Source organism: Colossoma macropomum, unplaced genomic scaffold, assembly GCF_904425465.1.
Source record: "Colossoma macropomum unplaced genomic scaffold, Colossoma_macropomum, whole genome shotgun sequence".
Taxonomy (NCBI): domain Eukaryota; kingdom Metazoa; phylum Chordata; class Actinopteri; order Characiformes; family Serrasalmidae; genus Colossoma; species Colossoma macropomum.
Genome location: NW_023494792.1, coordinates 57121661 through 57141106, shown reverse-complemented (window position 1 = coordinate 57141106; position 19446 = coordinate 57121661). Strand labels below are relative to the sequence as shown.

Below are 19446 nucleotides of genomic sequence, written 5' to 3'. Positions count from 1 at the left end.
AAAACTCTGGAGTTAAAACTAGAAAGGGAAATTTCTTGAATGACCAAAAACTGTTGATAACTCAGTTGGGTTTTTATAATGATTCCAGCTGGTTGTTATGGTCTTTCTTGATGGTTGTTATGTGATTGCTTGTTGCTAGGCAGTTGCTTTGGTAATCCAGGTGGTTGCTAAGATGTTGCTAAGCCATTGCTTTGGCATTCCAGGTGGTTGATAAGGTGTTGCTAGGCTTTTGCTTTGGTATTCCATATGGTTGCTAAGGTGTTGCTAGGCCATTACTTTGGTATTCTAGGTGGTTGCTAAGGTGTTTCTAGGCAGTTGCTTTGGTATTCCATGTGGTTGCTAAGGTGTTGCTAGGCCATTGCTTTGGTAATCCAGGTGGTTGCTAAGGTGTTGCTAGGCAGTTGCTTTGGTAATCCAGGTGGTTGCTAAGGTGTTGCTAGGCCATTACTTTGGTATTCCAGGTGGTTGCTAAGGTGTTGCTAGGCAGTTGCTTTGGTATTCCATGTGGTTGCTAAGGTGTTGCTAGGCCATTGCTTTGTTATTCCAGGTGGTTGCTAAGGTGATGCTAGGCCATTGCTTTGGTGTTCCAGAAGGTTGCTGAAGTGTTGCTAGGCCATTGCTTTGGTAATCCAGGTGGTCGCTAAGGTGTTTCTAGGCCATTGCTTTGGTAATCCAGGTGGTCGCTAAGGTGTTGCTAGGTCATTGCTTTGGGATTCCTGGTGATCGCTGAGGTGTTGGTAGGTCATTGCTTTGGCAATCCAGGTTGTTGCTAAGGTGTTGCCGAGCCGTTACTTTGGTATTCCAGGTGGTTGCTAAGGTGTTGCTAGGCCATTACTGTGTATCCCAGGTGATTGTTTAGGTGTTGCTGGTTGCTTTGTCAAGTCAACGTACATAGTAAAACCATAAACAAAATAAATAATGGAAAATAGAGAGGAAAGATTATTAAAATGGATATGCATTGTGATTTTAAATAACTTTCTTTTCCCTTTAAGGGAGGGTAGATATTTTTTTCATTTTGAAACGCATTTCATATATGAAATGGATTATCATTATTAATGGATTGTGTAATGTGTGCTTATATATAGTGTGTGGATTATAGTGTGCGTAATAGATGTGGATAATAGTCCTTTACGGTGTAAAGCTGTCACACAAATGTTAATCCTGAGCTTGAAAGCAGTCAGCTGCACTTTGCTTTATTCCAGAGTACAATTGCATTGCTTTGGTGTATCATTATGGAGGTGGTTGGAAATTGAACTAGGCATTAATCCCTGATGAGTCACCAGTTGGGGGCAGTGCTGACTATATGGTGCTATTGTTCTGTCTGCTTCAGTGTAAACTCTTTATTTACAGTGAATTTCAGTGTGGTGCAGATATTGTTTTCATTTTGAGTTTGCCGGAACCCAAACAGTTGCGCCCCCCCCATGCCCTCACTGATTTTTATCGCCAGTCTTCAGAGGCCTTTCATACCGATCATGTGTTTCTGTAAGCCACAGCGATGAGTATCTTTGCTGTTTCCTGTAGCTCTCACCTGAGCACAGCCTCTGTCTCTCCCACACTCGTCGACGAATGCCAGCACAGGGGCAGGAAGTGCTCGCGCACAAACAGCTGTGTTGCTAAAGAGGATCCAGACAGCTTCTGAATCAGCTTGGCTCAAGGCCTCTGAGCCAGACAGAGTAAGAGACAACAGAAGGCTCTAGAAAAGCCCTTACGGAGCCGAGACGGTGGTGCAGGTTGCTTGTTTTTTGTGTTTGTCAGCGCTGTGGGAGGGAAGATAGATGGACGGGTGGCAGCTTTCATTTATTCCTCTGCACCTGTTGACAGAAAGGGAAGCCCGGGGCATGTCCTGGATTCCGCTGCCCTGGCTCGTTCAGAAAAGCTGCCGGACACACGGCCGCATGGCATTTTAATCTCCCGCAATCCAATAGTGCAGACCCAACAGGCCGCCGAGAGAAGCAGTTTAAGTTTGATGCAATCGGAGGGCATTTTGAGCTCAGTGGCCCTGAATTCACTTCTTTAGACAGATCTGTCCCACCCACCCACCCTACAAGTTCTGTGTTATGTAACTGAATTCCACATTATGAAGTGATGTAGTGTTCTTTCAGGCAGCGTCAACAACTGTAGCCTTTAATTTAAAACAGCGGAAGTGGTTATGTTTCACCGTCATGATGGACATTCAGTATAATTAGGATTTTATAATTTCCTTTATGACTGTGGGGGTTTTTATCAGCACTTTCTTGATATCCCTAAATCTGTGGCATATACAAAGCGGATTACTGTCTGCAAGTTAAAGATCCTGGACTAAATTTCCAATTTTGGGTGATATGTAAAAAATAGTGTATCACCATATGTAAAGAAATGTTGACAGTACAGGATACAGATTATCAGAAATGCGCTGGTAGTGTGAAATGTAAAAACTGCAACCAAAAACTATAAATACAGTGATTTATTATTCAACGCTTCACGCAGTTCACTGCATGAAATCTAGTTAACAAGACAAATTATGCTGTCTATGTAATGAAACATGCAGTTGATCAGTGTTCGTTAAGTACTGATAATATGCATGCTGTTTATTACAATAGCAATAAAATCGTGTCATATTGCCCACCTCTAGCAGAAATGTGACTTTAGATGGGAATTACACTCATTTTTCAACATTTCTTTGCAGGTCACTTGTTGATATGTAAACATTCAGAGTAGTGTGATGTGAAATGGTCCATTTTAGAGAAATTTGACTCAAATTTGCGGCTAATAGGATCCAGGGGTCCCATTGTCTACGGAAAAAAAACGTTTTCTTTGGGGAATATTTTGCCTTACAACACACTGCATGTACCTCTGATAAGATGGCAAGCTCTGCAGACGTCTGGTTCCTATCACCACGACTGACTTGATAAGTTTCTCCAGAACGGTGCATTTCACATCAGACCGCTCTGAATGGCTCTGTTTACGTCTCACTGATTTTATTATGCAGAAATAAAAGAAAATCTGTGGAATTCCTGTTTAAAAATGCATGTGCAACTTTATTTCTGAAGGAGAGAAAAAACATTCGCACCCTCAGGACGTTACTACCAATTAGTCTAGTTTCTGCAACATTAACATTGTTTTGAAAGGAAGTAGTGTTTATGGCCGTGATCCTAATAAGTAGTGCAAGTGTTCGTGCCACATTAGCACTGAATGAGTAACATCAAATTATGTCTACATCTCTTGAATGTCATCCCTATGGGCTGTTTTCACGCAACACAGCGTGCAGTAAACAGATTCAGAAGTGTTTTAAAAGAAGCGAGAGAAGTCTGAAAGGGTGAAATCATAATAATAAGGGAATAAGGCACATCTGGACTAGGAAAAACAGCACCTGTGTGCTGGGCAGAGGAGGCTTGACTGTAGAAGGTGCTTTTGCTGCACCTGGGTGGAGCACCTGGTTTAAACTCCTCAGAAGGAACATGTGCAGCCTTGGCTCTTTGTGATTGTGCGATATGGTTGCGCAATATGCTCTAACAAGGATCAACAATGGTTGGTTGAATGCTTTTGTAATGAATCATAGTTTTGTTCAAGTCAAATTTTCCCACACTTGTTTTTGACCTGTTTTTTTTCAATATTAGCATGATTTTTAATGTTTTTGTTAAAATCTCTAGTCAACAGCCTCCTTTTCCTGTAGTCAGCGCATTAATGAGCGGCTCTCGATGAGCAGTTAACGGCTTCGGCTGTTTGAATTGGGCTCAGTCGTTTGGAGATAATGTCTTGAGTTATTTTAGGTTCTCGTTGTTCTCATGGTGACGTCTCGCTTAATCCACCGGCCCCTTAAAAGCAATTACGGCGTATGCTGCTGAGAGAAGTCGAGCAGAAAATAAAACGCTCAGATGGGCAGCCTAACTCTTTTGTACATCACTCGCAGATTTGCAACACTTTAAGAGTTCATAATTACTTTTGTTCTTTTATCAGCCTCCACCTTCCAGTCCACCTCCAACTTCTCCCAGCTCTCTCCTCCCTCCTCTTTCAGAAGTAGTACGAAATGATTACCTCTAATTTTCCCTCTTTTGTTGGCCAGTCAAAGAGTGGGAGGCAGCATGCATCCGGCTTAAAGGGACCCATTCACTGGAAGCATCCGTAATTAGCTTTTTTAATGGCCTTGTTATTGCAATACTTCGCCTTTCTGACTTAATTCTATTAGACCTTCCGTCTGCTTAACTTTGTTTGGCGTTGGAATCTAACGGAGGGGACAGGCTTATATAAGGAGTGAATGCTGAGGCTTGTCAGGTTTGGGGGGTGCGTTGGTAAATAGTGCGGCAGACCACTGTGTACGGCAGCACGTAGCCCTCAGCCCTCTGTGTGCCAGGTTATCTTCGGTAAGTCCCTCAAACTTTTTGGCCCTTCTTTTAGACAGCTGTTTTGACAAGCTGACAACTTTGCATAGTCACTTTAATGTGAAATGAGTTGTGCTTGACTTGTGTGCTAAGAGAAAAACTTCACAAAGAAAGAAATGTTTTGTTAGCAGCGTTTGTTGAGATGTCATGTGGATTATATGGATTTTTCATGTTTTGGGAGAACAGGTTCTGTGAGATTAGACCTTGATGCTGTTAGTTGGATCTGGCTGGTGGTTTCTCTAGTGTAATAGATGTAATAATGTGCAGTTCATTACCCTGACCCTGGCGTAATTACTTCCCTGCATCAGTAATCGCTCCTAATGACTCCGTGGATCTGTCGTCTTGTCACATCCCATCTTCTACACTTGTAATCCTCAGATTTAAATCATGAATTGGAAACTTTCATAGATTCATATTTGTAGGATTAGCCAGTTCTGTCCTTGAGACCACTCATTCATCTCCATCACCAGCTCTGAGAGTAGTATGTCATACTTCTGTTTGATTTCATGGCCATGTTTGGCTGTTGGTTATAACATGCCACAAAATACAAAGAACAAGTTAGGTCACTTATTCTGCCATTTAAATGCCTGCATGGCTGAAATTTCCAGGGTAGGATATAAAGGTGGACAATATAGCAAAAATAAATACTATATGCAATAAAATACTATCAGAAACTATGACTATGATGAATTATAGTCTTCACATACTGCATTTAACTAAATCCACTTAACCAGGTCTTTGTTCTTCAAGCTTTTAAGCATGTGTGAATTTAAAGGTCAATACAGTTGTTAAATGTATCTATAATAAAACTGTAGCTGGATCAAGGTCATTTTCAGGGAGTGACTTGATTGAATGGCTAACCATTCTCTGTTGTCGAGGATGCTGGATTTCGTAAGCACGTTCTGCAGCCTGTGGATACATTGTGAGCTCAGTTTTGTCCTGGTGAAAGCAGATATTATTAGTACACAGCAAAAATGATATCTTGTCAAGTAAAATGATCTTAAATATACACAATAAATCTAAAATATCTCCTGTTTAGATAAATTTAAGCTTAATTTAAGATTATTTTCCTTATTTCTAGACCTTTTTTACTCATTACTTTTAAGTTTTAAGCAAAATTATCTCACTATATTGGCATATAATTTTGCCTGTTTTAAGAAATGTGCTTGAAACCAGCAAAATTATCTGCCAGTATAGTGAGAATTTTACTCAATAAAATGACCTAAAATAACTGATTAATGTCTAGATGTATAAGGTAAATAATCTTATAAGTGCACGAATGTCTCACAATGGAAAATATTAGATATATCGACTAGATTTAAGATAATTTCACTTGACAAGATGCCATTTTTGCAGTATAAAAGTGTGTTTTCTTTGTTACATTGTTTTCTAGGTTTATTCATTTATTAAGCGTAAATAAAAAACAAACAAAACCCAAAAAACTCCACCTTTCTTACGGGGTTTGCAAGATGCATCCTGTATTCGGACAGGAATTTTCATTTTGGTGCATCACTAGCTAAAAATAATTCTTTCCAGGAGATCTGGTGTAATGACATGCTAAATAAGATGCTACATAAATGCATAACTGGTAAATATCTGTTTAGTATCATATGCATAAACTACAGTCACACCTTATGCTAATGGCCCCCTGAAGATGATCTACAGATACTTAAATTATTAACAAGGTTTCTGGTGATACTCAGTTGATTATTAACAACGTTAGGGTAAGGGTTAGGTGTAGGTGTAGGTGTAGTTTTTGTGTTGATGTTAAGGTCGGGGTTAGATTTAATAGAAAGTCTCACACTCAATTTCAAGTTAAGTTGCATTTAATAGATATTTAGTTGAATTTTAGTTAAAGACAGACCGAACATCTACAAAGCATCTACCAGTTCTGTTCCAGTTCTGCTCAGCTCATGTTGTTCTGAATTAAATCTCTTCTGGCCTCTCTGCTCAGACCTGCTGTTTTTGGTATTAAAATGTAGAGTTTGCTTTCCTTGCTTTAGACAATGCACTGATGTACCAGTCTTGTCTCCATTTCTTGCTCTGCAGGGAGTGAAACCTGGCAGCTTTGATAAGGTAGCCATACCAGAGGTGAAGGAGATCATCGAGGGGTGTATTCGACAGAACAAAGATGAGAGGTAAGCAGTTTTTCTCTCACTTGCACACACTCACACTGTTATTCATAACATTGAGACGCCAGTAATAATTCATCCTCGCTTGTGTTGACCCCCAGGTGCACTAAGGAGCTGTTTCTTGTAAACTGTGCTGATATGAAAGTATATTGAAGGGTCTGGTAGGCTGGTCATCAGTGTGTGATAAGCACCACACAGTTTATTACCAGCTGCTAGTTACATCCCACACTGAGAAGGACACAGCCACTCAGGGAAATATAGCCTTAATAGTTATCTCAGAACAGAGTAGTAGGAAAGTAGCATAGAATTTACCCCACATCTCCTTAAAGCCTCAACACCAGCTTCCTTTTGCTGGGTTCCTGGTAAACACACCACTTTTACATACATTCCAGCCTTTTTTGTCTTGATTTTTGTTATTTAGTTAGGCCACATTTCTTTTACTATGGTGTGATCATAAAAGACTAAAGGGACAAAGTATTTATTCCCATTTTCTTTAATGTAGCACAAGGGGAATTCCACCAAACTTCAAAAAATTCTCCATAATCAGTGGTTCGATGTAGACCGTCATTTAGAGTGGTTTGATATGGAAAGGTTAACTGTAGAGAAAATTACCCTGCCATTTTCTTTACAGTGGTGGTGATAGGAACCAGCGGTCGTGATATCTACCGCACAGATGTAGCCATTTTTATTTTTATTTTATTTACTATCCAAAGCCGCCACTAAACCTACACGTCATCTGAGTTTTATAGAAAATGTAGATGATGATAAAACAGTGGTAAAGCTTCCATTTCTGGCTTCTTTGGAAATTATTTCACCATGAATGCATTCTAAAACATATATTTTATAGGCCAAACCTTCTCAAATCTATCATAAAACAATGTCTCAGGCATCAGGCAGCATATTTATAACCATTTAATGTAATAACTTCCTGTGAGGGAGCTTTGAGGCATAACACACTTCAGACGTCTTGTTCCTGCATTTTCTTTACAGTGGTGGTGATAGGAACCAGGGGTCGTGATATCTACCACACAAGTATAGCCATTTTATTTACTATCCAAAGCCACCACTAAACCTACACGTCTGCTGAGTTTTATAGAAAATGTAGATGATAATAAAACAGTGGGAAAACTTCCATTTCTGGCTTCTTTGGAAATTATTTTGCTACAAATACATTCTAAAAAATATATTCTTTTAGGTCAAACCTTCTCAAATCTGTCATAAAACAATGTCTCAGGCATCAGGCAGCGTATTTACAACCATTTAATGTAATAACTTTCTGTGAGGGAGCTTTTAGACGTCTAGTTCCTGCCTCAATGGGTTTATGTAGAACAGAACATTTCTCATCAAACCACTCTGAATGACTTTGTTTATGTCTTAACCATTGAATTACACAGAAATATAGAAATTCCCCTCTAAGTATTACAAATTGCTGTTACCTGACGATACACAAAAAGCTCTGTACACTAACAGATTTCACTCGTTAGCATTAGCACTCCCCCGATGACATCCGCGTCCATTTTAGTTTTGGAGGTAGGTTCTGCGGTATGGTAAATGTCCCAGAGCTGACCTGATTGCATCAGTGAATGAGTTGTTTACCACAGGCCATGTTGATTTTGCCTGCTTTGTTGCTGCGTGGTGAGACAGCTGAGAGCTCACAAGCTCATTAGATGTCCGTATGACCATGAGGCAAATTAGAGGCAGAAGGTCATCAGTTTTTGGTTTGGCTCATGCTGTACCTCATCATTTATCGGCTGAATCCTTGTGTTATGCGGGCAGAGTTACTTTTTTGTCTTTTTTTTTTTTGTTTAATGACAGATGACCTGATGTGGCTTCTCCAGTCAAGTGAATACAACTTTTTGTTTTTGCAGTTTGCCTGTCATGATTTCTCTGCGCTCTTCTGAGTCTGTGCTTCTTTTTTTCTCTCCATCTGCAGATACGCCATTAAGGTCCTGCTGAACCATGCCTTCTTCCAGGAAGAGACGGGGGTGCGAGTGGAATTGGCTGAGGAGGACGATGGGGAGATGATCGCCATCAAGCTCTGGCTGCGCATTGAAGACGCCAAGAAGTTGAAAGGCAAATACAAAGATAACGAAGCCATCGAGTTCTCTTTCGACCTCAGTAAAGATGTTCCTGAAGATGTGGCCCAAGAAATGGTAGGTTCTTCAAGTGCTACCTATAAAGTCTTAATGTGGCATTAAAAAAACATCAAAAACTTTGCAAAACCAGTTTCAGGAAACAGCTAATCAAAACACTGTTAACGCGTCGTGATCATGTTGTACGATATACTTTCGTGTGACTGATTTTACCGGCTCAGTGAACAAAAAGAAATATTTGGCTGAACCTTTATTTAAGGTTGGGTGTTTTTTGTTGTTTTGTCAGTTTCCTGAGCCACAACAACAAACAAACGAGTTTGTTAACTTTTCTGTAAACAGCTGACTTGACAGTAACGCAGCTTTAGACGTTGTTTAAACGGCTGCTTGTTCCTGCGTTTACTTGTTTCTGCCTTTTATTCTTCTTTGCTAGCCTGCTTTTCTCTTGATTGACACTAATTTTACACCGACTGGAGATACATTTGGGATCTAAATAATAAAAAATGATTACAGAACAGGAGACCAAGAGGCGCTCCTCTGAACTCGCAGTGCTTCTAGGTCAAGATGAGGGAGACATGAAATACAGCTGTAATGGCTACTTAAACACTCATTTTCAGAACAGAACAGATTACAATGCAAATATGCAATATAGAACTATAGGTAGATATATAGATAGGGGAAAGAACAGCAGCACAGCTGGAAAATTATACTATAATAGAACTAAAAAACACAAGCTGCTAATTTGACTAACTAGTGGAGTAATCACATTTGTTTTTTGCAGCTTTGGTTGTTTTTGGATTATTTCATGTAATGCTCAAGCTGCACAGAAATTAAGTTGCATGCAACTTACAACAAGAAACTAGTTTCACCATGAGAGTTTCACCATGTAAAGTGGGACATTTGTGATTATTAAGGTTTGCGGTTTTCACAATGCTAAATGGTGGGCTGTAACCTTCTCAGCTACATTAGCCTCATAGCTCAGGTCCAAAACTAAAGAAGCAAACCCAGCACAGTGAACATGTTTTGCCTGATCAGTTAAATTTGAGTTGGACTAAATTGTGTAAATTAGATTTTTTTTGAGTCTGAGCTTAACCCTGAATGTTTACCGCTTTGCTGATGCGTTTTATCGAATTACAGGTTGACTCTGGCTATGTGTGTGAGGGTGACCACAAGACCATGGCCAAGGCCATTAAGGACCGTGTGTCGCTGATCCTACGAAAGCGGGAGCAGCGCCAGCTAGTGCGAGAGGAGCAGGAGAAACGGAAAAAGGAGGCTGAACAGCAGCAGCAGCTGAGTGAGTCCCAGAAGGCCTTGCAACTTGGGCCTCAGGCAACCCCAGGAGCCACTCTGAATCAGTGCAGTGTCCAGCCACCAACCCCTGGCCAGCCTGAGTCCGAGGAGCCTGAAGCAGACCAGCACCAACAGCTGCAGTACCAACAAAGTGGCATCACCATCACCTGTACGTGTGAGCAGCAGAAGTTAACCATTAGGGCTGCACAAATATTGGGGTCTTAGGGCTGCGCTTAGTCATATACATGTTTTGTTGGTTTTCTAAGTGAAAATGAGGGAACACATCCTCTACAGCAGGGGTGTCAAACTCAACCACTAAAAGGGCCGCATTAAAAAATCTCAAGTTGTGTTTTTGTTTCATATTTACTTCCCATTTTGCCATGACCCAAACTGGCCATTGTTTATTCAAAATATGCCAATATGCCAGCAGAATAGGCACTGAATACTTGAACTATTAAACGATAATTTTAAATAAAAACGAGTTGTTTATGTAAAACAACAGGCTACATTAGAAATGGATAACTGTCAAACCTCTTTAAATGTCCCCAGGAGGTAGGTTTTTAAAACTGCCTATTTGATTGAACTAGACACCTGGCACCTTTTCTTTATGTGTAACTGCTGACCCATAGATCGATGCTAGATAGTGGGTAGGAGTGCACATTATATTGCAGTGCATGCTGGGGACTGTAGTGCAGTTCACAGTGAAAATGGATAGTGTTAATAGAAAATTTAAATAATTTTGCGGGCCGAACAGGTGTGTGCCACAGGCCTGACTTGGCCTTGTGTTTGTCACATGGGCTTTACAGGGAACATGTTTTTTTTTTTTTTTGTAAGTTTTTTTATGCCAGAATTTCTATTTATTTGCTAAGCTTAGCATATTGGAAAAAATAAAACATATGGTATAAAATGTTCCATAACTTTTCCTCTGGTCAAATTTTATGTTTTATTTTCCTCCCAGTGTGTTTTTCTGCTGATAAACAGTAATTGTGCGTCAACAGTGTGCAAAAGTGTGTTGTCTATAAAGGATGTATTAACTTATTTTCACTTTGAAAATCAAACCCAAACTTGTGCACGCAGCTGTATCTCAGATAGTATATGGTGTGTATATATGGTATGTTATCTGTATAATGCAGCCAAATTAACCATCCCCCATAATGTTGTTGAAAAAGTGTGGGAGTTACTATTCCGTTTCTCTCCACAGCTGAAGGGACAGTGGACAGTGGACAGGGCTCGTCCTTATACTCCGAGACGCCTCTCAACCAGCTCACCATGTCCTACAGTTCTCCCGCAGCATCCCAGCAGGCCTCCCAGCAGCAGCAGCAGCAGCAGCCTGGGCAGGCCTCTTACACCCCTGCCTCCCAGCCTGCCCAGCAGCACCCTGCCTTCCCCCAGCAGCCTATGGTAAGTCTCACAGTCACAATGAGACCTGACTCACTCGGATACGAGGTCAGTCATCACAGGGTTACTAGACTAGGTCACTTCTCCGCAGTCACTAAGCATTAGCATGTTAGCATTAACTGTTATTTGCTAATAATGGCTGGTGTAGACAGCAAGCATTAGCATCATTGTGTTTTATCCCCCCCACCCAGTCTGTTTTGGTTAGGCCTCTCTTTGTCAGCTGTTGTCGTCCAACCCACAGCCCAGTAATTAATCACTTGCAAGCTTTTGCTGCCAAAACAGTGATTAAGGTCCTTGAAAATTTGCTTCAGCTTCCAAGCCATGCAGCAAAGATACAGTTGTATGCAAAAGTTGGTGCATACACCTGGTGCACCTGGTGAAATTACGTTTTGATGTTTTTCTAAGTGAAAATTAGTTAACTCAACACACATCTGCACGTTTTAATGAATAATTACTGTTTGTTTACTGAATCTAATATATTGGGGTAAAAACACACAAAATGAGGCCTGTACAGAAGTTATGGCACATTTTATATTTTTGTTAAACTCAGCAAGTAAATGGAAGTTGTGCATTAAAATGTGCAGAAATTTGCCATGTTTGTTTCCTGTTGAATACATGTTAACTTTCACTTCAGTCAGCTAAACGTGCAATTTTACCAGACCTGTTCAAACTTTTGCTCATGACTGTTCATTGTCAAAATGAAATATCATCATTATAGACTAGACGCTAGTCGAACTTCAGCCTTAGTGCGATTTAGACTTCACAGAGTCTTTACAGGTAAGACAACCACAGACAGTAAGCCTGCCAGCTGAGGAAGAAGTCTTTGATATTAGGCTAGAGACTTTAGCAAATGCGCACTTTGAATGATGTCTCTGGCTTTAAAACAGTGCTGACTCACTCAGTTGTGGATTTTTATGAGTGCCTGTGGTTGCATGTCTTAACCTGATTTCTTTTTATGGTGTGGAAACATGGTTTGTTTGAGCCTATGAAGGAATGATGCATGTGGAGGAAAGCAAAGCCATTGACGCAAAACCATAAACTCTAATGGGGTTTGAGTCCTTTTCAAACGGCCCATTCTTCTCTGTACCTCTCTCTCCCTCTCTCTCTCTCTCTCTCTCTCTCTCTCTCTCTCTCTCTCTCTCTCTCTCTCTCTCTCTCTCTCTCTCGAATCTCTACGACCATGCACATTCTCACTGGCCCTCCTCATCGCTCATTTTACATGTTACTTTGAGTTCCTTTACATGTTACTCTCTTTGTTTTGGTTTATTGTTCCAAAATAAGTTGCCCCCTATGCAAGACCACGTCTTGCAGTGGTTCACCTTCGCAGCAGTGCTGTGCTGCCTGCCAGGCTTCCATCACTCCTCTGTGCCTCTGAAACAATAATGTTTCAACTTTGAACGCTTCCTCTGCTCAGAGAAGTGAAGGCTCATCTTAGCCCCCTCCTTTTCATTCCAGAAGGTAAATCCTATGGGAGGTCTTGGTGGTCCCCAAGGACAGTACAGCACCATTGAGCTTCTCATATGTTTTACCATTCATAATTATTTTCGAAATGGTGTACATCAGTCTTCCATATAAATGCAGGTACAGAGAATAGTGCATACACTGAGTTTGATATCAAGTGCACTTAATGGTAAAAAATAAATGCTTAATGTCTTATTTTTGCTGCTGGTGTTGCTTTTTAATGTCCTAAAGTGACGATAAGTAAATAAAGATCTCACTGATGAAAGCAAAGCTTTTGAGCTCTCTGTATTTCTGTCGGCTATTGAGAGGTTGTTTGTCTCTGAGACGGCTGATGCTGACCTTTGCTCTGCATGGAGGAGCTGATGAAAGGACTGGAGTCTGCACAGCACTGATGCTTTTTGTTTTGTTTTGTTTTTTTTTTTCGTATCAGTTTGACAGTATCCATTGTTATTTGTGCTGATGTGTTATTTGTTGTAAAATGCAGTTTGTTGTAAACCACTCTATCTCTGTTTTTTGGTTTGTTCGTTTATTTTTTTTTTTCCCCTAAATTCGCTTTGCTCTATGCTAAAGAAAATATCTATAGCGTCATGATGTGCTGAAATATTCTTCTTAAACTGATAGTGGAACTACTTATGTTTTAAGTGCACATTACATTGAATTATACATCTAGAACTTTGCCTTTCAGAAACTTGGCATTGTTTAGGTCAGGGGTGTCCAGTCTTAGCCCCAGAGGGCCGGTGTGGCTGCTGGTTTTCACTACAACAAAGCAGGAGGTCACCTGATGAAATGTTTGAAGACTAAGACCGATTTAAACAAGTAGAATCAGGTGAGCTTCTGCTTGTTTGGAGTGAAAGCCTGCAGCCACATCAGCCCTTTGTGGATAAGACTGGACACCCCTGCTTTAGGTTGTGATGAAAACATTCTGTGGAAACTTAAAGAATGTAGAGCTGTTTCTGTTATTCTGTTATTATTAGAGCTGTTTTGCTAATTCTCTGTTCTCTGAATCTGTTATAAAAAAAACAGCATGTTAATGTAGAGGTACTTCCACAGTTTCAACGTTTCAATAGCGGTGGAATACATAAGTTTCTCTTTTAACCAAATGGAGTAGTGGATTAACCCATAGTACCTCTATTAAAGGGGAATTCTGTCTAGATTAGTTCTATTACTGAGTTGTAAACACTGTCATTCAGAGTGGTTTTATGTGAAGTAGTTCACTGTAGGGAAACTTACTGACTCAGATTTCTTTACAGTGGTGGTGATGGGAACCAGGGGTTGTGATGTCTACAATTTTACTTGCTAACAAAAATAACCAGTGAACCATGTCTTTTTTAAAGTCGTCACCTTTATTTTTATAGCACATTTAAAAGACAAGTGTCTGCCACAGTGCTGCACAATAATATCAATTAAATAACCACTAACTAACTAATCAAAACTTTACAATACATTGATCAAGGAAAAGAAATAACAACATGCATACAAAGCAAATTGAATAAAAAGCAATAAAACAAAAAGGGCGAGATAAAGAACAGACGGCAAGACACAACAGATACTGAGTGCATAATCATTAAAAAGACTTGAATGCCTGAGAAAATAGATGGGTTTTAAGATTTGACTTAAAAACGTCTGTTGTGGGGGATTCCTTAATGAAAAGCAGACGACTGTTCCAGAGTCTTGGGCAGCTACAGAAAAGCCTCGGTCACCTTTAAGAGCAACTGGTTAGAAGATCATAGAACTCGTGAGGTGGAACGGAAGCAGAAGAGGACAGAGATATAGCTGGGAGCCAGGCCATGCAATGCTTTAAAAACGAATATTAAAACTTTAAATTCAATTCTATATTTTACTGGTAACCAGTGCAATGATGCGAGTACAGTGGTGATGCTCTCCCTTTTCTTGGTTCCAGTCAGGAGCCTTGCGGCCGCATTTTGGACCAACTGCAAACGCGACAACCCTGACTGACAGATTCCCAAGAACAGTGAATCGCAATAGTTAATAACAGAGGAAATAAAAGCATGAACAGTTTCCAGGTCCTTAAAAGACGGAATGCTTTTCATTTTCATTTTTACTTATATATTGTTAATGATAGTAAGATACTAATAGATCTGGAGTTTTCTTTGGGGACTGTGCCTCGCAGTGCCCTGCATGTATCTCTCCACCATAAGTGGATTTTACCAAATAAGTTTTGGGCCGAAATCCTATTGCAGAACTATCGTAAAACAATGTCTCCGGCATCAGGCGGTGAATTTGAAACCATTTTATGTAATAACTTTTCCATGAGGGAGCTTTTAGAGGCATTGAACTCTTCAGACGTCTGGTTCCTATCACCACCGCTGTGAATAATTGTAGTTTCTGTAGGGTGGAGCATTTTACATCAAACCACTCTGAATCATTATTCATCTTAATGATTTAATTATGCAGAAACTGTGAAAAAGTTGCCGCAGTTCCCTTTAAGTCCTTTAGAAGGCGCTCTCTCTTTCTCTCTCTCTCCCTCCCTCCCTCTCTCTCTCTCTCCCCCTCTCTCTCATATATTCATTATTAGCATTCATCCTTTAGGTTCGTTTACCCTGTGTCGATGGATAATCAGAAATCAAGTGTTACATTTTAGTTGTAATTTCTCTTTATTTCTTTCTTTCTTTTTCCTTGTGTCATTAGTTGTGATCCACTGTGTTTACATTTCTGTTCCCCCTCCTTCGCCTGCAGCCTCCTCCACCTCCCCCCACTGCCCGTCGCGGTCGTAGCATGTCCGTTTGCGTGCCCTGCTTTTCCTCAGCCCCTCCTCCGTCGTGCCCTCCCAAGCCACCCTCCACTCCTCCGCCGGCGCTGTCGGCCCCGCTCTCACCCCGGCCGGGGAAGCCAGACGGCGAGACGTTTGCGGGCCGCCTCTCCAAAGCGCTGGAGTGTGTGCTGCCCCGCCGCCGTGCCAGCCTCCCAGCAATCTTTGCCAGCCCTGTATGTTAGTCTCCCTGAGTGAAACAGGAGCCTCCTGCTGGGAAAAGACTCAAGGGGACAGAAGGCCACTGGTACCTGAAACTCAAGGAAAAATTAATCTCGGCTTCTTATTTAGTTGTTAATTTAAAGTCTAATTTTCCCTTAGCTAGTACGAGTTGTTTGGTATCGAGTTGTGATAGTTATGAGAATAAGAAGCTGACATGTGGGCCCATGAGTTTAAGCGGTTAAAGAACTTACAGGCTTTGTTGAAAGGAGATGAAAAGGAAAGGAGACTGTTAAGGCCAAACGCAGAATGTTCAGACCCAATTCATTCATATCTAATACTACACACAGGACACAATTACAGTTTTATTTTTTTTTTGTAATTTTGCCATGGTATTTCGCATGGCTTGGATCTCTGTAAATCAGTTTAAGGGTCCTTAGGACATGCATTCTTTGCGTCTTGTGCCAACAGTGACACTGGGCAGACTACTGAAAGTAGTGTGAAGAGCTTCATCACTTCTTTTAGAATATAACTAACCCAGTTTGAGAGATTAAGAAACTACAGAGATTGGTCACGGAGTTTGTCGCTGGCAAAAGGTTGCAAAAATCAGAGGGCGCGAATAAAATGTTGTGTTTTCCCCAACTGGAAATTTGTTTGTTGTACAAGATATCATTAGTTATACACATGCTCTAATTAATTTATTGTCATTCCAATAAATCTGTGTAAAGGCCTTTAGTCTGGTCATTGGCTTGACATTACAGAGATGGTTTGAATGGTGTATTTTGAGCTTGTCTTTCAAATAAGATTTGACTTTGAGTTGCCGATATGATCAGATTCCTGTTCACCCTTCTACACCAACTGTCCATGTACAGTTATTTCCCTGGTTAGTGTGGTATACTGCAGTTGTTCCTCACTGTCTATAATAGAGCCTTCTGGAATGTCAGCTAGCCTGGAGTCTGAATAGTCTCTCATTACTGCACATTTGTGAATTATAGAAGGTTAGTAAGCATTGTTGTAGCTCACATCAGTTGAGTTTTTTAGATATAAAGACACTTGGTGTATATATAGCCAATGTACAGTGCCTCACAATATTAGGATTTTGATGTTATAGCAGTAACTGTAGGTGCAACAGATACTTCCTTTAAGCTCTTTCAGGTACTTGTGTGCTGTATGTTCCCTTGGCCTGCTCAACAGGAGCCCTGTGCTCACATTAAATACAGAATGCAAGGCGCATTGCATTCCTAAACTAGGCCTGGCTGCTGCTCCCCCGTTGGACATCCTGTACAGGGCTGATATATATATTTTTTTTTATATGTCTTTTGGTAGAAAAGCTCTTTGTCGTCGGTGTCTCAGCAGTCAGTCAAGCTCAAGCTGCACAGCCTTTGCCAAATCTGTATTTAATTCCATACCCATATGCTGCCACTCTGTATCATCTGTACACTTCTCTTTTGTGAAGGCGTTTAATAGTTCTCTGCTGTATTTAGAACTTATTTTTTGTCTTGGGTGTCTTTGCTTTGTGATTGCTGCAGTTCTCTTTCTCTCTCTGTCTCTCATGTTTTCCTCTCTCTCTTGCTTTGTGACTGTATGATGCTGCCTCTTTCTGCTCCCTCACAAAGATGCTGTATGTTATTGTCACTGCAGCCGCAGTCAGTGAGTCAGCAGTATGGCGGCGGTGGAGGGGGCTCAGCTCTGGCCCCTGAGCCCCCGTTCTTTTTCCCCACCATCCCCGAGCGGCCCGTCTCATTCTCGCCCCCGCCGTCCTGCCCGCCCAAAGGCTTCAGCGTGCAGCGCCGCAAGAGCACGTCGATCTTGGAGGCCCACACGCGCCATTTCCAGCCGGCCTACCGCAGCTACGGCAGCAGCCTCCATCCTTTCTCTGGCGTGGAGGCCCTGGAGCCCTCGCTCTTCTTGCTACCCAGTATGGCTGCCCAGAGACTGGCAGAGCCTTTGCACCTGCAGGCCCCGTCTGAGTCCCTGTATGGCTATAAGGAGCAGCAGGAGGAGGCCGTGCGCAGACTGAGTCTCAACCAGGCCACTTTGTTGGACCATTTTGAAAGCATGGCAGCATATGGCGGCTATCCATTGGCAGCCCATCAGCTCAACCAGCTCACCCTCCACCAGCATATGCAAGCTGCTGCTGCTGCTGCTAGCCTGGCTTTTGAGGCCCCACAGCCTAGTCCAGCCTACATGCACCCTCACATTCCTGGCCACATGCGCCTGACCCACAGCCCTGTCCCGCAACTGACCCCCGTAAGTGTAGCCCAACCAGTCACCTCGGTGGCCCAGCCATCTTATGACCAACCTCACTCTTCATTCCCCCACTCTGCTCCACCAGTGCTTGCCCACGCTGCTGAACCTGCCAGTGCCTTTGAGTTCCATGTCCATGGCCTCCAGGCAGACCCGAACACTCTAGCCTCAAGACTGTATCGAACACGCCGTGGATCCATGGATCTTAACCTCGAGGAGGCATCCGGCAATCCTGCACTGGTCAGCCGGCTTCAGCCCGTCACTGAGGAGTACATTAGCTACGTAAGCCCGGAGCTCCCTCTACCCCCAGGCAGTCTGCTGCTGCATGGACCCAAAGACCGCAGTCCAGAACCGTCCAGTGACTCGGTGGCTTCTTCAGACGCTGGAGAGTTCAACTCACCGCCTCCTCACACAGGGCACCCTCATCTGGACGCTTCGGCCGCCCAGTCCATCCCACAGACATCCTATTATGGGCCAGACGTGGGCAGCGGCACCTGCGAGGGCCACCCACCCAGTCAGCAGGCATTTCTGTTCATCCCGAACTCAGAGCTGTCCGGGACGTCCAGCTCCCACATCAGCATGCTGCACAGCAACTGGGCCAGGCAAACGCCCCTCCAGCCCGAGCTTTCGTACCACGAGTCTGCCCTGGCCCTTCAGGGCTCTGCTTTGGTGATTACAAAACCACCCCACTCTTCTCTTCCTACCCCCTCTAAAAACACTCCCATCCACTCTCGCTCTCTCTGTTACCTGATTCAGTTTGTCCCGTGGTTGTGGTTTTAACCCTCTCCAGCCATGCTTAGATGATTATAAGTCTTTTGGAGGGGCTTAGAACAAAAGTACATGTAAACCTGCCTCTTCGATCCCCTTGTTTTCTGTTGAGGTAGTAATTGTTTTGTTTTTTTTTGTTTTTTTAAACAGCCAATTGTGAGTCCTTTTTGTGCTTTGTTTTCCTGAAGTTCTTTGTAAGTAAGTAATATTTTGTGTGTATGGTCATATAATTAAAAATATATGATGCATGTGTGTTTGAATAGAGATATATGGTCCAAACTTACTGTATATCTGAAAACTTCACGTACAAATCCAAAGTTGAGGAACCCCCTTAGTGATGCACTGCTGAATATATTACAGGTGAAATCTGTCAGCAGATTCTGCTGATTATTTGTGATTTGTTTGAAGATGTTACTTTTTTTTTTTCTTGAGAATAAAGGGGTTCAAAGGAAATGGAGGATTTGTACATGCAAACACACAGACATACAACACAAATAGGGGATTTGAACAGGTTTACTCACTTTAATCTGTGGTCGGTTTACTCGCTTGTAACGTTGCAGGCTACTTTCCCCACGTTTTTGTTTTTGTTTCCTGTTTTTATTGTTTAATATTAACTGCTGCTTCCATAGAGCTGGTATCATGTCGTAGTTGGCTGGAAACGGTTAAAACGGTATTGTATAATTTGTATTTTCCTACTGTGTCTTTGTCAAGGACACTTATCATGACTCTTGAATTGTACCGGTATAATTTATGCCCAAGTGATTTTGGGGTTT

The 19446-nt window shown here is 41.8% G+C and overlaps 1 protein-coding gene across 1 annotated transcript in view; it reads left to right on the top strand.

Moving 5' to 3' along the window:
* Window positions 1–19446, top strand: part of wnk1b (WNK lysine deficient protein kinase 1b) — a 129549-nt gene that overhangs the window by 78185 nt on the left and 31918 nt on the right. Inside the window, exons 6-10 of the mRNA XM_036577651.1 lie at window positions 6408–6496; window positions 8424–8643; window positions 9718–10039; window positions 11072–11271; window positions 17300–18574. Of these exons, the coding sequence (XP_036433544.1) occupies window positions 6408–6496; window positions 8424–8643; window positions 9718–10039; window positions 11072–11271; window positions 17300–18574 (2106 nt within the window). The remainder of the gene's footprint in view (window positions 1–6407; window positions 6497–8423; window positions 8644–9717; window positions 10040–11071; window positions 11272–17299; window positions 18575–19446) is intronic.